The following is a 16759-nucleotide window of genomic DNA, read 5'->3' on the forward strand; positions in this document are numbered from 1 at the left end:
CAAAGTTTCATGAGTTTTTGAGCACGTTAAAGGCCCCAAAAGCCCCCGAACCCTTGAAGAACAATAATAAATATAGCTGCGAGCAGCGATTGCGGGCCCAAGCCGGTGGCACCGCCACCCTGGTGCCTTTAGTTACACTAAAGCCACCGGGGTGGCGGTGTCACCGGCTTGGGCCCTCCATCGCTGCTCGCAGCTATATTTATTTATATATATATATATATATATATATATATAGAGATATATATAAAAATGTAACAAAAAAAATAAATATATATATATATACATTATATATATGTAACAAAAAATAAATATATATATATATATATATATATATATGGCGAGGCGAGGAACGGGCAGAGAAGAGCGAACGTTTTTGGACATTCATCATATTGCATTGGTTTTCATTTCTTGTCCTCAAACCGAGCACTAATCTGTTTATTTTTAAGTCACACATTCTCCATTGATTAAAAAAGACAATCAAATGTATTTTTTAATGGTAGTATTATTTTATACAGAAATAAATTATTTATAATTCAGATGAGAATAAAGTTAGTGTTAATTAAAATTGTAAGGAAAACAAATATATTGATCTAAAATCTACTATCATTTGCTGCAAATAGGTTGACTATTTATATTTATTATTATATTTTATTACGGCTGTAATGAACCGGCTGCGATGTCAAGATTGCAATGCTGGAATGCACAGTGTGTGTGTGTGTGTGTGTGTGTGTGTGTGTGAGGCGTGGGCACGATCGAACAGTGGAAACATAAAAACATAGGCTACTCCGTCGGTTTGTTCATACAGGACATCATTTAAACTGCACTGTGTTTACTTATATTTATGTACACTCGCAATAAAACACAACATTGTGCTTTTGTAAAAAAACATTCAAGCAATCCCACCCCCGAAATGGCGCTATTTTTTAAAGGAGTCATAACCTAGTATTACATTGGATACCTACTGCTGTATTATAGTCTTTCAGGCCCTTCTAAAAAAGAAAAGTGGAAAAAAAATAAACACAGACCTACTTTTACCCTTATTTCTGAAGGCATTATTGTCTCGCGAGATCAATGCGATGTTTTGGCTGTCGTGGACGCTCTATATGGCTCTGCACGCCAGTTGAAAGGGTTGTTGGGACAGCGTCATTAAAAATGAATTTCATCCACTGGTCCCTGATAGTTTCGTCCGATTTTGGGAGATAAAACACATTTACATGTTTTTTATGGCAATCAACCACAGAGCAAGTCCGGTGTGCACTCGGTTTCTCCATCTTTCCCGACTGAACTGAATATGAGGGGGAGAGGGGAAGGGGGGGCTTCCTGCTGCGGTGTCCATATATGGTATATCCTACTACCTCATGACGTCAAGAGGGAGCTGAAATCAAAATCTCGTATTTGAGTGGGCGTGCACGCGCGCTGGTTTATTTACCCTGAGGTAAACAAACGCTTCACTTTTAAATATCGGCTTCCCGGCCAGTGTATAATCGTTAGTCGATCATAACATACATTGATTCTCGTGGAAAAGTTAAAATTGCAGGTTATGACTCCTTTAAATGAAACTAAAATGCTCACGGCTGCATGGGCAATAACGCGTCTACAGCGAGGAACGAGCAGAACAGAGTGAATGTTTTTTAGTTCATTCCTACTGGACGACCGTATTTCACTTTCGCTTTTAAAGGAATACTCCACTTTAAAATGAAAATTCTGTCACCATATTCTCACCCTCATGTTGTTTTAATCCTTTATGAATTTCTTTCTTCTGCTGAACAGAAAGGAAGATATTTAGGAGAATGTCAGTAACCAGACAGTTTCTGATCCCATTGACTTCCATAGTAGGAAAAAAATGTATACTATGGAAGTCAATGAGACCAGAAACGGTCTGGTTACTGACATTCTTCTAAATATCTTCCTTTCTGTTCAGCAGAAGAAAGAAATTAATAAAGGATTGAAACAACATGAGGGTGAGTATATGATGACAGAATTTTCCATTTAAAGTGGAGTATCCCTTTAAGTTAGCGATTTAAAAGCCCCCGCCGCGGTGTCACACATCAATTAACCAGTGGGAAAAAATTCTCAGTCACATCGCTATTATATTTATATATAAATACAATATACAATGGGCCTACCTGATTTTGAACACAAGAGGGCAGTATAGCCCTATGTATGACTTTTTTTTTTTACTAAATAGCGCATTCTGGCTGATTTTAAACTTGTACATAATTCTTGAATTGAAAAAAACTGAATAAACCCAAAACTAGTTCTGTTTCGGTTTAGTTCTGATATTTGTATAATTTTATATAAAAATAAATGGTGTATAATTAAATTTTAAGAAGATATGAGATTGACTTTTTTGACATTATTTTAATCCCTCGCCATGTCAAAACCGTTTGAAATATTTAATATCCGTTCACAATTTAGCATCTTTAATGTATTTTCATCGTGTTAAAAAAGTTTGGTGTGAATAATAAAAAAAACACTTAGCAGGAGTGGGTAAAAAGCAGAGGCTGAATTTGCAAATAAATCCACATTCAAACCAAAATATCTGACTTCCTATTGGTCGAAGCTAATAACTGTATATTAGAAAGTTGTCCGGCTCGATGAGACCAATGTAAGTACTGATTTTTGTAACTGTGGGTAAAACTAACCCCCCCACTTTTGTCAAAAGCATTTTGAAAGTGACACACTTCCTGCTGCCAGTTGGTGGCGCTATAACTTTGACTCACAATAGTTACATCCATCTGATCGGCCTCTTACCACGAACACACTGGTGAAGTTTCATCAAGATCAGTTAATGTATGCAGAAGTTATACCACTTCGTGTTTCTCTTTTCTCGCCATAAATTCGTTTCCTCGCCACGGCCAAACCGTTCGAGATATCAAAAATCCGTCCGCAATTTAGAATCCTCAATGTCTTCACTTCATGCACACCGAGTTTGGTGGGGATTGGATGAATTCTCTAGGAGGAGTACTTCGCATTCCACAGCAAGCGTTTTCCAAACAACCCATAATAGCCGACTTCCTGTTGGGCTGGCGTAAAACTTGACCAGGGGAAAGTTGTTCGGCCCGATGAGATCTATATGTGTACCGAGTTTCATATTAATTCATGCAAGCGTGTTTGATATATGGACCAATTTTTAGAACCCCGTTCAAGGGGGCGCTGTTGAGCCCCCCAGCCACGCCCGGGTACCAGCTTCAACCCGGCCCTGATGGCCGTGGGTTCTGACCTGTGTGCAAAGTTTCAAGAGTTTTTGAGTACGTTAAGGACCCCAAAAGCCCCTGAAACCTTGATTAACAATATAAAAGCAATAGTCAAATCCCCCCTCCCCTCACACACACACAGACACAGAGAGAGGGAGAGAAAATTCTTCAGAAAATCCACATTCAAACCAAAATATCTCTCTTCCTGTTGGTCGGAGATGGTTAATGTCAATTAGAAAGTTGTCCGTCTTGATGAGAACAATACACATACCAAGTTTTGTTGCTGTTGATAAAACTAACCGCCCCATTTATGACTAAAGGTGGCGCTACTGAGCCCCTCACCACGCCCGTTTCTGAAACTTTGCACATGTCTACGGGCTAATAAATGTGATGTGTCTGTCGAGTTTCATCCAATTTCAAGTATGATAAGAGTCTCAAAAGCATCAAAAAAGAATATTAAAGTTTGAAGCGTTGCCATGGCAACAGTATTAAAGATATCAAAAATCCTTTCACAGGTCTACATCTGCCGTGTGTTTACATTATACACATAAAGTTTGAAGCAAATCGGGTAAAAATAAGAGGGTGATTTCAAAGCATTTTGAAAGTGACACACTTCCTGCTGCCAGTTGGTGGCGCTATAACTTTGACTCACAATAGTCACATCAATGTGATCGGCCTCTGACCATGAACACACTGCTGAAGTTTTATCAAGATCAGTCAATGTATGCAGAAGTTATAATACACTTCCTGTGTCCCATTATTCGCCATAAATTCGTTTCCTCGCCTTGGCCAAACCGTTCGAGATATCAAAAATCCGTCCGCAATTTATCATCCTCAATGTCTTGACTTCATGCACACCGAGTTTTGAGGCGAATGGATGAATTTCCTAGGAGGATTCTGACCTGTGTGCAAAGTTTCAAGAGTTTTCGAGCATGATAAGAGCCCCAAAAGTGCCCGAAAGGTTGACAGAAAAATAATAAATAATAATAATAAATAATCCTACCGAAAACAATAGGGCCATCGCCCTTTCAGGGCTTGGGCCCTAATAATAATAATCCTAACGAAAACAATAGGGCCTTCGCCCCTTCAGGGCTTGGGCCCTAATAATCCTAACGAAAACAATAGGGCCTTCGCCCTTTCAGGGCTTGGGCCCTAATAATAAACAATAATCCTACCGAAAACAATAGGGCCTTCGCCCTTTCAGGGCTTGGGCCCTAATAAATAATCCTACCGGAAACAATAGGGCCTTCGCCCTTTCAGGGCTTGGGCCCTAATAATAATAATAATAATAATAAATAATCCTACCGGAAACAATAGGGCCTTCGCCCTTTCAGGGCTTGGGCCCTAATAATCCTAACGAAAACAATAGGGCCTTCGCCCCTTCAGGGCTTGGGCCCTAATAATAATAATAATAATAATAAATAATCCTACCGGAAACAATAGGGCCTTCGCCCTTTCAGGGCTTGGGCCCTAATAATAATCCTACCGAAAACAATAGGGCCTTCGCCCTTTCAGGGCTTGGGCCCTAATAATCCTACCGAAAACAATAGGGCCTTCGCCCTTTCAGGGCTTGGGCCCTAATAATAATAATAATAATAATAATAAACAGAGCAATTCCAAGAGGGTCCTCACACCATCGGTGCTCGGGCCCTAATTATCTGACTTATCCTCATAAACGAAGAATTTATTATCTTTATATACATGGGACGGGTAGGTCCACGGAGGCTTCCATGTAGTTCCGCCATCTTGAAAAACTATAATAGCAGAGAGGGACAAAAAGTACTAGGCCAACGCGTTTCCACAACGAGTTTTCGTTCAGAGCCGGCAAATAGAGCCAGCATGACTGATACCAGCAGAAGCGGAGGAGCAGAGCAGTGAGAGACGCTTGTCACTGCCCCGGCAAGTTTTAAAGGCTGCACTGTACGGTTATTTATAATGGAGGAGTCCATACATATGCTGAGTCACAGGATAAGGAGTCCTCGTCGTCGAAAAAGTCCAACATAGACCGTAAAAGGAAACGTGACCGGAGATTACAAAAAACAAGGGTTAATGTCGGGATTGCTAATGCAGGAGAAAGCTTTCAAAAGAGATGCTGAAGTTGTCTGCTTTCTTCTCGACAGGTAAGTCAATGTTACGGTCTTAATTACAAGCTTTTTTTCATTGCTTGGTTGTGTACTTTATTATATAGACATCAGAACATTTATAGTTAAAAGTTAAACAGGCTCTTTGATGAATAGCAGCTATTGAGTAAAGTAGAGAAGGCCCTAAAAACAAGGTTGTAAGTTTTGTTTGTTCAAAACTGTAACATTCGTTTGTTCGTTGTGTCAAGTTTCAGTTTGTTTGAACAAACCAGTTCACCCGAAGGAAAACTCGATGAAGTGCTATTATAAGACATCCTGTCATAGCTTTTTGGTACATCAACGGCTACCGTAGATGCAACACGCATTTGAAAAAGCGAGGCGCTGGAGAGCAATATTTGTTTGAATGCAAAATACAATTTCACCGCTAGATGGGAGAAATTCCTACACAATGTCCCTTTAAGTTCTCTCTGCGCAAACTTTAAAAACGCTAACCTGTGAGAACGCTGATGGCGTGCACATGCGCATTAAAGACGGTACACCTGCAGAACCGCCATGGTATGCAGCTCTGCATCCACAGCCATTTAAGACTTACTGAATGCTGGCGTAGTCCTACACAGCTTAGACAGTAGCGTTAGATGCAATCTCAAAGAAAGAGCTATAGACCGTGAGAGATAGACCTCTAACATCTCCTGAGGGCTACATCACAATGTCAATGCGGGCTTCTGGGCTCAGCACAAATTCTCATGTCATGTCAATAATTTGTATTTTCAAAGAAGTTTTTATTTACTAGAGGGAAAATCTTAATTTGTCATGATACCAAAGTGGAAAGAGGTCAAAGACGATGGAATGCAACTGTGCAGTAGATAGTAGTGAATGACTTTGTAATGTTATTTCAGTTTTAATTTCAGTAATTTTAGTTGTTAGTATATGAAGAGCTTTCATACAAGCAATATAAAGTCATTGACTCAACCGTTGTGTTTTAAAAAAAAAAAATTATGTAATTTAATTCCTTTTTTTCATGTACCATGCATAAATCATATGAATGTTTATACATTTAAGATGATCCACTGGTACAACAGAAACAAGAGCATTTGGTTGGTTTTAATTTATTTTTTTATGTTTAGTATTTGTTTGGATTTGAGTCCTTCCGTATTTTGTTTTCTATTAGCATGGTGACATCGTAATAACTTCTTGACTCACAAGTAGGAGCTTTATTGCCTCATAAGGTAATGTCAATTGATTGAGTTAATTATTTATGCGCTGTTAATGAGTAGCAGCAATAAAGCTACTTTACTAATTTGGTTGGTTTATGAGTTAACATTCTTACACCTATTACACATCTTCTGAATATTTTGTTGCACTTACCGATAACTGCTCTTTCTCTATGACATGTAGAAGTGGGCGGAATCTGTGAGGAGACGCTAGCGTGTGATTGGTGGAGTTTGGGAGCCCTTTTATTTGAGCTCATAGTTGGAAAGGTAGGAGTATTTCAACACTTAAATAATTTTCAGTGAATAATTAAAAAAAATAATGTATGCATTGGATTGAGTGTGGAAAATTATATTGGAGGGATAATTGTATTGTTATAATTTTATTTTCATGTCATTTCAACAGCTTAATGTTAAAGGTTAACACTATTATTGTTTAAGTTTGTTGTTGTTCATGTGTAGTTTGCTGTGTGTGTTTAGTCTCTATATCAGTGTCATCCTGCTGGCATTGGTAGACACTCATCCCTAAACATCCCAGAGTTTGTGTCGGAGGAGGCGCGCTCTCTGCTGGAACAGGTACATATTACCATGGTGGAAAAATTATATATGCAACCAGAAGTGAGAGGACACAGTGACAGAAGTGGTTGGGCAAGGCTCAAGCTATTGCCTAAAAGAAATAGTCTGACTGTAATGATCTCTCTCTCTTTCTCTGTGTCGGTCTGTCTGTAGTTGTTGCAGTATAATCCAGTGGAGCGGCTTGGCGCGGGAGTAGCCGGTGTGGAGGATATTAAGGCTCATCCTTTCTTTTCTCATGTGAACTGGACCAATTGAACTATCAGATGCTTTACTAGTATGAGATGAAAGATTTAAACTGTCTGAGATGTCTATATGTACAAAAACAATGTCATAAATGCTGCAGGACACATTTATTTCACAAATACTCTTGCCTACAAATGGCCAAAGCTCACTGTTGAGTGAGGAAGTCTATAGCAGTGAGAGGAAAATGGATGTTACTGTTTTCGAAATAAAAAAATAAGAAAAACATTTGTTTAAACCAGGGTTAGCAATTAAGATTCAAGAGCCACTTGAAATAATAGGAAGAGTTTGAGGATGTGTCCCTGTTCATATCAGATGAGAACCATCAATACTATGGCTTCGTCCGAAATCGCATACTCTGAGGATGTACTTACTTTGAACAAGTAATTACTTCTCTACTGCTGTGTATAGTGGCAATAAGGACATACTACATTTGCCATGTTGTCATTATCATTTGACCTACCAGTGTCAGTTGTGTTGCTTCACTGCCATTCATAAATCCTCTCCCGTGGCCTCATGGGATAGTAAAGTGTCCATCATTTGCACTTCAGAATCTCGCCGGAAGAAGTAGGTCATCCAGGTACTTTTTGCTTACTCTTTTGAGTACTGTGAATTATTACATACTACTTTTGTCGCATACTGTTTTTTTGCCTACTATATAGTAGAAAAGTATGCGATTTCTGATGCAGCCTAAACGTGGTTCCTAAACCTGGTCCTGGAGTACCTGAGTACATCACTGTTTTCTACAGATCTGCTTTATAGATGAAAGGAACTAATTTAAAAATTGAGGATCTTTACAACAGAACTGAATCAACACTGAACTGACTTCAGCTGAACAATAGCCGAAATGCATAATTTTCCTGATTATCACTGTAAAGCTGCTTTGAAATAATCTGTATTGTATAAAGGCCAGTTCAAAGACAAACGCCAACAAACACAAGCAAACAGGTTGGCCGTTGGATTTAGCATTTTATGAAAAATAACTGTCATTGGCCTTAAAGCGCTGTATAAATAAAGGTGACTGACCTGAAATGGTTGTGTCAGATTAGAGAGACATCCAAAATGTGTAGAGTTGGGGATCCTCCAGGACCAGGGTTTGGAACCACTGCTATATGTAACTGTAAATCCAACTGCTTGTGTATGGGTGTGTTTAATTTAGTGTGTTTTATAAAAAGAAGCTGGCAAATTTCATTGCATGAACATCTTTAGCATGGGCTAAAACACATTTGATGTGATTGCTTGATTTAAATTGATCACATTTATCATTACGTCACTACATATTCTTCACTAACCCATCTAATGCTCTATTTATTAAACGCTCTGTGTCAATGAGCTTATTGGTTCTTTCACTTGATGTTTTACTTCCTCAAGGATGGTTCATATTCTTGCAAACAAATACAACTATGGAGAGCTATTTTAAAAAGCACTTGTGAATCAGTTAACTTTGAGTGTTACATTAAAGGGTGCAGCAAGCGATTTCTGAGAAACACCGTTGAAAGTGGATCGAACCGAGCACCACAACACGCGCTTTTGCACCTCCTGCTGGTGAGGTCGACTAACAGCAGATGGAGAGTATGCTCGGCAATCTACTGCTTTTCCTGCAGTTCCTGGATGTCAATGTTGAATTTACTGTCGAATTTGAACCACTGAATTTGCAAAGCGAAATAAAATGGACCGAAAATTGCCTGTTGAATATTATAGGTTGTATTTTTAAACAGTTGAATATTTTGGAAGTGAAATATGAAAGGTGAATATGGATTATTGAATTTTTAATAATGAAAATGTGTTTGAAATGGTTTTAATTGAAATATTCACAGGTTAAATATTCAACCATGTTGAATTTCAGCCCATGAAAATGCAAGCCCTAAAAATACAATGCAAGCATGGTTAATGCAATGCCTATTTTTTTCAAGTAGTGCAATTCAACAGGCTTTTTTATTTCAAAAACATTTGACATTATTTTACTTCCATAAATATCACTGGAAAAAGAAGGGTTATCTGAAATTCACATCGAAGATTATATAATTCATGGAACTTTAAGTACTAATTTGACCCTGTAGTTTAACTTCAAGTTTAAGATTTCAGTTTAATCATTAATATTTGTATCAACTGTTGTTTTAGTTAAATCCCTTTGAGCATATGTTAAATTCTTATTTCACTGTATAACCTCTTTTCCCCTTCTGTTAATTACAATCAGAATCAAAGAAATTAAAATCAGGAAAATTGTTTGTGCAGTGAGTTTCTCTCAATTTCACCAGGAAAGAAAATCCAGCTGATTTCCTCGACAGTCCAAAAGCAACGCTTAGTATATGAATGTCCGCAAGGCAAGAAAAGTTATTTATTGGGATATTTAGTGTATTTCTTGATGTGCCTGTAGTGTAAAACTCAGAGAAGGCCTCAGGTCACAGAGTTCACTATGGCTGCGTTCACACTGCAGGGCTTAATGCTCAATTCCGATTTTTTGAAAAAATTAGATTTTTTTGGAAGGCCGTTCACATTTCCAATTAAATGCGACCTTTTGTGATCTCCTGTGTGAACGTGAAATGACCCAGAAGTGACCCGCATGCGCAAAAGAGTACTCAACGGTCAATGACGTCACTTGTTGTTTGCGGAAGTAGCTAAATTTCAACTAACTGTGATTCACTCACACACACACACAACACACGAGCGCGCGCAGCGACCGTTACACAAGAGCCAGACAGCAGCCACTGACCTATCTAATATCAGCACAAATAAGTTAACATAACGTTAGTCTACTCTTATTCACATTGGATATATAATGATGGTGGCCGTGGGCTTTTATTTATTTTTTTAATTAACGGGCTCGTCGAGGTCGACCCGTTCAGCAGATGTACCTCAGCTCGACGAATATGCAGTCCGTTTTCAAACCGACGACTACTTCAACGCAGACTTATGACGTTTGTCGCGTATCAATGACGTGCGGGTCGGATACATGCGACCTGGCCGTTCAGACTGAAGTCGCATTTCAAAAGATCGGATACGTATCGGATTTGGACCACATACCCAAGTGGCCTGGGTCGCATTTGAAAACATCGGATCTGTGTCGTTCAGACTGTCATGAAAAGATCAGATACAGGTCGCATAGGGGCAAAAAAATCGGAATTGGGTCGTTTCAGCCTGCAGTGTGAACGTAAGCCTTTGTCTCACTTCAGCAGCTCTGAGCAAAACACCCAGCCAGCTGCACCAGCCAAAAATGGAATATCAGATGTTTTGATATGAATATCCATATATCTAGCGCACTGATGCAAATGACACTGTAAAAAAATGTTGTTTTTTGATATATGTTGCTTTGATGATAAACCAGGTGATTGCTCTCCACTATTAGGAATGGAGTCAAGAAAAGATATGAATGATTGGGGAGGATGGGTAAACAGTAATTAAAAATGACCTAATGAACGCTCATTGGCCGAGCAAAGTTGGGGGCGAGGTGTAAGAAACTATAAAAGTGAGAGTCTTGACTGAGGTTGTTAGATGTTCTGCAGGTATCGCTTTATTGTCTCCACCAATAAAGTCTTTTTGGCATCTGGCGTTTTTGGCTAAATATAAACTCGCAACTGCATAACATTCAATTTACAACTCATTCAGCATTTCAGTACAACATGCACAATGTAACTCATTAACATTTGAATAAACTGGCATACCAAGTCTTATTACCAAGACCATTTATTATAGATTATCAATTAAGTAGCAATTATAATATCAGTACTCTCATATTTTTCTCTCGTGGCCTGGTGGCCATTCTTTACTAATTTTACATTCCATCAGTAAGAGTAGAGTGTGAAGTTTGAATTAGCAGAGTTATACTGTACAAAATTTTGCAATCCACACAAAATAATGTGAGACATATCAAGAGTTCAAAGGAGGACAAATTGTTGGTAAGCGTTTCGCTTGCTCATCTGTCACCAGGAGAGCAAGTCTTTGTGGTGTATAGAGAGCTATTGGATCCAGGGTAATGTCGGCAAACCACCACGTAGGATGAACCACATCCAACAGGAGTAAGTGTTGACACAAAAGGAAGCTGTCTGAAAGGTACCAGGTACTAACCCGGATTGTATCCAAAAAACATAAAACCAAAACTGCCCAACACACTGAAGAATGAAATGTGCACCTCAATTCTCCTGTTTCCACCAAAACTGTTCGTTTGTCGGTAGCTCCACAGAGTTGGTCGGTCGGGCTGTTATGGCTAAACCCTTAGTCCAGTGGTGTGCATGGGTGGCATTCTGGGCCCCTTTAATCGCTAGTAGTAAAGTGCCCTTTCGGTCGTATTGTGTTTACTTGTGCCAATGCCAAATACAATTTCATTGGTGCCAACAGTGCAAATCTTGGGCTGTGGACAATATGAAACGTACTGTTCTCTAATGAGTCCACCTTCACTGTCTTTCCCACATCTGTGGGAGTTACTGTGTGGAGAAGCTCCAAAGATGCTCAACACCCAGACTGTTGCTGCCCAGAGTGAAGCATGGGGGTGGATCTGTGATAGTTTGGACACCAATATCATGGCATTCCCTACTTTTCTTGATGGGTACCAAACCATTCCGGAGGACCATGTGCACCTAATGGCTCAAACAATGTACCCTGAAGGGGGGTGCCATGTATCAGCATGATAATGCACCAATACACACAGCAAGGCTTGTGACAGAATGGTTTGATGAACATTCTGTCACAAGAACAACTTAATAAAGGTATAAATGTATATTGCTGCCAGTGGTCCCTACCTCATCCTCGTTCTCTTCCCTGTAAAGATCCGTAAATGGAAGCTCTCCTCAGCTGATCCTCGCAGAGACTGGCCGCTAAACAGTTCACTTGACAAGCCGGTGTTTTAGGTACATCTTAGAAGGCGGCAATTTTTCTTTTGAAGGAGTGTTCACTATAAAAGTGAATATTTTCTCTCTGCTGGGAACTAGCACATCAAGGCAAGATCTCGGTTTTCATATCTCAAGCCATAACAGCTAATTTTTCCTTTTCCCCCCACGTTGAGTGGTGTGACATTGCTATGCAGATGATACCCAAATTTATCTGACCCTAAAACGAAATTCAGATGGTCTGGACACTCTCATGGCCTGTTTGACAGATGTAAAGACCTGGCTGTCTCTAAACTTCCTGAATTGCAATGAGAGTATAAGGAAATTATTGTATATTATGGATCTTCAGATTCACTTAAAGATCACAAAATAAGCCTTGGCGAGTTATCTTATTCAGTGAAGCCATGGGTAAAAAATGTGGGTGCTGTTTTTGACGAAGCTCTGAAATTTGATAAGCAAATAAATTTGTTGATCAAATCATGCTTCTTTTTTTTTATCCTTCGACTGTTTACAAAAGTAAAGTAATTTCTTTCTCTTGAGAATTTTGGGGGGGGAGGGGAGGGCAAGAAAGGAGGAGGGACAATATTGCTTGTGATGTCGATGAAGTGCTCTGGCCTGGCCTGACCCAGCCCAAAGACAAGAAGAAGCACATTGATCACGTTTACTCCTTTGATTTTTGTCCCTTTTAGTATTGTATACTGTAGTACAGTGCATTAATTGTTGGAAACTTATTCCTTCATCGAAGCAAGACCAGGAGACTTGAGATGGATCTTATAAGCAGAAGAGATTTATTCTTCCGAGTCTGTAGTTCAGGTCTAATCTAAAGTAACTTTACATGGTATCTTATAGGCATTTTAGGAGGAGGGACTTTTGGGGGTGGAGACCTTCCCTTTACAAAGTATGCAAATACAATATAGGCGTCAGCTCGTTACCAGAATTTCCGCAGCTCTGATCTCATCAGCATAACAGTGATCCAATCAGCCTGACTAGATCACCCATACATTAACATTATCATAGAGACAAAAGCACAGCTGTACATTGAGCTTAATGGTCAGGAAATGCATAAAGACAAAGGGTGAGGGTGAGTCTCAGCAATTGACTCATTTAGAGAACAGGACTGGCAGGAATCTCTTGATATAATCATCATAACAGCTGCTAAACCTTCTCAGTTTATATTGGAATCTAAATTAAAACCTCAAATGCTAAAATCAGTATTCTTCACCGTGATGTTTATGCATATCTAGAAATTATAAGCATATCTGAAATAGATTCTTAAATTTGTAATCCTTCAGTAGGCTGTATACTGTACAATTAACAAAATGTGGCCCTGAACATTGTTAACAGTACCATTTGTTTACAGTACTGACTGCTCCATTTTGACTGGTTGCAGGTTCATATCAACAAAGAACAAGAATTACAGTATCACAGAGACAAAGGACAAGTTTGTGAGATGCAGGATACAGAACTGTAAAAATAGGGGTACAAGGAGGAGGAAGAACAAAAAAAATGCAAAGAGCAAAGCAGAGTAGTAATTTCTGATCAATTTTGAGCTACTATGATAGAACATCTTTTCGTTCATCAAAAGACAATGACAGAAAAATATGAAATTTGTTTTGAGATTAAAAATGTACTTCTCCTTGAGAACTATAGGCTATGTTTCGAACAATGTGTTTTCTATTTTTTGGTGAATTGTTTACTGACTGCTTGATAGTGTATATCATTTTGATCACTTTGTTTATGATTTGTGAGCAGTGTTTGATTTTGAACACAGGTAAAACTATTTTGAGGCGAAAGTTTCATTTTGCAAGAGGAGTCAGAGGTTCTGTAAATAGTGCTTGAAGATGAGGTTTTGTGTTTAATGTTTTCAGAAAATGGAGCAAGGTTTCAGAAATTGACAACAATTGAGAAAACCTGTAACTGGTCCAAATATTCATAATTAATTATAACAAGTTATGATTGATTATTAATATTTCTTTTGAGCTAATTTGTAACAGGTTACAAATTAACGCTTCTGGTATGGATGTATAGACCATTTTCTGGCTGGCTGAAGGAGTAAGAGCAGCAGAAAGAAGAGCCAAAGTGTTTCGGTGTGAGGACACGTTATGGGACACTGTCCCTTCTTCACAGCACTGTAGCAGAAGCTCTCTTTCATCATCTCGTGTTCGAGATCCACCTATGGGAAGGGCATCCGTACCTGACCTCTGCAGAAGCATCCATTTGCACCAAGTCTGGCTAGACAGACAGAAGCGCGCAGCCAATGCCAGGTAAGGATCCACCCCCTTACCTTAAAAGACAGCAGCCCCTCATGGACGACTGCTGTCACAATAAAACAAAACAAAACACAACACAAACTCAGGCCTGTTCCTCTCTCGCTCTTCACTGTCGTCGCTCCTCCTTTATGCTTCCGCTCCTCCGTGAGAGATACGAGACTGGTGTGTCGCGCAGGTGTCACTCTTCAGTAATTACGCTACCGGCCTCGTGCCGCTCTCCCACGGCCCTCGGCCTCATCCTGCTCGCCCATCGCAGGCCGGGGGGTACCCACGAGACTGCGCTCTACTGTGCTCTGATTGACCAGACAGCTCAGTTTGTTGTGATTGGTCTACCGTGTACAGCGCGTGTCAAAAACAAAAATGGCCATTGCCATTACAACATTAGCTCTGCTTGTCCTGAGGCTTCCTACACCGTAAATTAAACACAGAAACGAACAATGTCGTTGATTTTACCATATCAATCCGAGCGCAAGTCCAATGATGAAACATTGAAAGAACTAGTTATTCAACCCGAAACTATATCACAAAGACAACTCGAGCAGGACGTTTCTCAGTGATAAGCTACTCAGTTTGAGGTACATTATGAGATGTTGCAACTGTAATTCCTCACCATCAGCATTAACAAGTGCATGTCCATCCTACATTGAACTCTGAGATTTGAGAAGCAGTAAAGCAGTAAAATAAAGGGAACACAGCAAAAGTTTAGGATTATACTGCTGTGGTATCGTGGTAAAGATGAGTTTTAACTACTGATTCTTCACATACTCGTCCTTGGGCAGTGAAAAAAAAAGTTTTTACTGTCACATTGTAGAGCACAGCGTCTTCTCGACATGATGCTATCCAGTATCCACAGGAATCAGCTGCAGTGTTTGAGGTTCAAGTTTTCCCTGGTGTCTGCTCGCACAATAAGTGAGCGGGCAATATGCTAATGTTTCGTCTTGACGTCACAACTAAACGGCTTATGACTCGTTTGAAAATCGATTTATTTCATTGACTCAGAGTTGACTCATACTTTTGAAAGACAATAACTTTATATACGGTGCACTTTCAGATTTAAAACTTTGCAGGATGTTAATAGGGGCCCTTCATAATAGGGGCCCTTTAAACAAACATTTGAGGAAATACAATTTCAGAATGTTAACGCATGGCATGCCCGTGCCATGAAACGTAACGATTGGTTCACATCAGTTGATCTGAAAGATGCTTTTTTCCACATAAGCATTTATCCGCAGCACAGGAAATTTCTTTGTTTTGCCTATCAAGGCACATGTAACGAATTCAAAGTGTAAGCCCGCGCTCAATCAGCCCAATTGAGGCATCCGGTCAGCGGGGAAGGTCTCTTCGAATTACTGTCTTTTCTCGTGGCAAAGTAATTTGATTAAATTAAATACTTTTTCTCATATGTATTTTCTTGTCGGTTAGTCGATTAGAATAAAATCAAATGTTTACAATTTATTATGTCAGGTAAATGTATCATGCCAATTTCATAATCAGTTCAAAGATAATATATACAAAACATCAAATGCTCTGGAATAAAGAGAGAAGATGCAATACCTTGACATTATAAGATACATGATGCGAAGTGTTTTGCTTGCACTTCGCATCACGAGCTGATCTGGGTTACAGAAGGATTTCATTCTATAGACAGAAACTTCTTTCAGATGGAAACATCTGCTAACAATGGGAATTTACATTCAGAGTTGACACCTTTTGGGAGACCGTTTGTCTAGAGACCCACCCTCCTCTGTGTGCCAGTTATCTATAAACTCTTAAAAACCTTATTACCTTTTGTTTTACTTCTTTGGGAATGAGACCTTTGTACCAGTTGCACTGAGACATTTCAAAAGATACCAAACGTGTAATACTGTATGATAATTATTCACATTATGGATTCTTGGGTGAATGTTGGTGATCTCAGCATGAGGGATGGGGGAAGAAATGTAGATTAGGATTGTTTGGTGAGACTTGCGTCTCGAATGATGGTGCTAGTTTCACAAGAGAGAGTTCAAATGTTAATTTCCAGAAAGGTCCTTTGTCCTCTCAGGGAGTGGTCGTTCCTCAGGTAGACTGCCTGGCATTTATATAATTTCTCAAGTCTTACAAAAGTCCTGCCCTTCGGGCTCTCATTAAGCCATCAGACTTTTTGTCTGTGTGCGGAGGCGGGTTTAGCTCCGCTGAGACTGTCAGGTCTGCGGATTTTGACATACATAGACAATTGGCTTATTATAGCCGAATCGATGGAGAAGGTGTTGCAGGACACCTGCCACGTGCTCACACACATCACATCTCTCAGGTTCAGGGTGAATGTGAACAAAAGCAACCTCACACTCAGTCAGATTGTGATTTTCTGGGCTTGGAGCTAAA

General features: G+C 39.5%; 1 protein-coding gene across 2 annotated transcripts in view; it reads left to right on the forward strand.

Annotated features, from left to right (window-relative positions):
* rps6kc1 (ribosomal protein S6 kinase polypeptide 1) overlaps nt 1-9530 on the forward strand; it is a 192231-nt gene extending 182701 nt beyond the window's left edge. For both annotated transcript variants that reach the window (XM_084433055.1, XM_084433056.1), the window contains 3 exons: nt 6674-6756; nt 6967-7062; nt 7216-9530. In XM_084433055.1, coding sequence (XP_084289181.1) covers nt 6674-6756; nt 6967-7062; nt 7216-7317 — 281 coding nt within the window. In that variant the 3' untranslated portion in view covers nt 7318-9530. The remainder of the gene's footprint in view (nt 1-6673; nt 6757-6966; nt 7063-7215) is intronic.
* The last annotated feature ends 7229 nt before the right edge of the window (nt 9531-16759 follow it).

This window comes from Rutilus rutilus, assembly GCF_951802725.1.
Source record: "Rutilus rutilus genome assembly, chromosome: 15".
In the NCBI taxonomy this organism is placed as follows: domain Eukaryota; kingdom Metazoa; phylum Chordata; class Actinopteri; order Cypriniformes; family Leuciscidae; genus Rutilus; species Rutilus rutilus.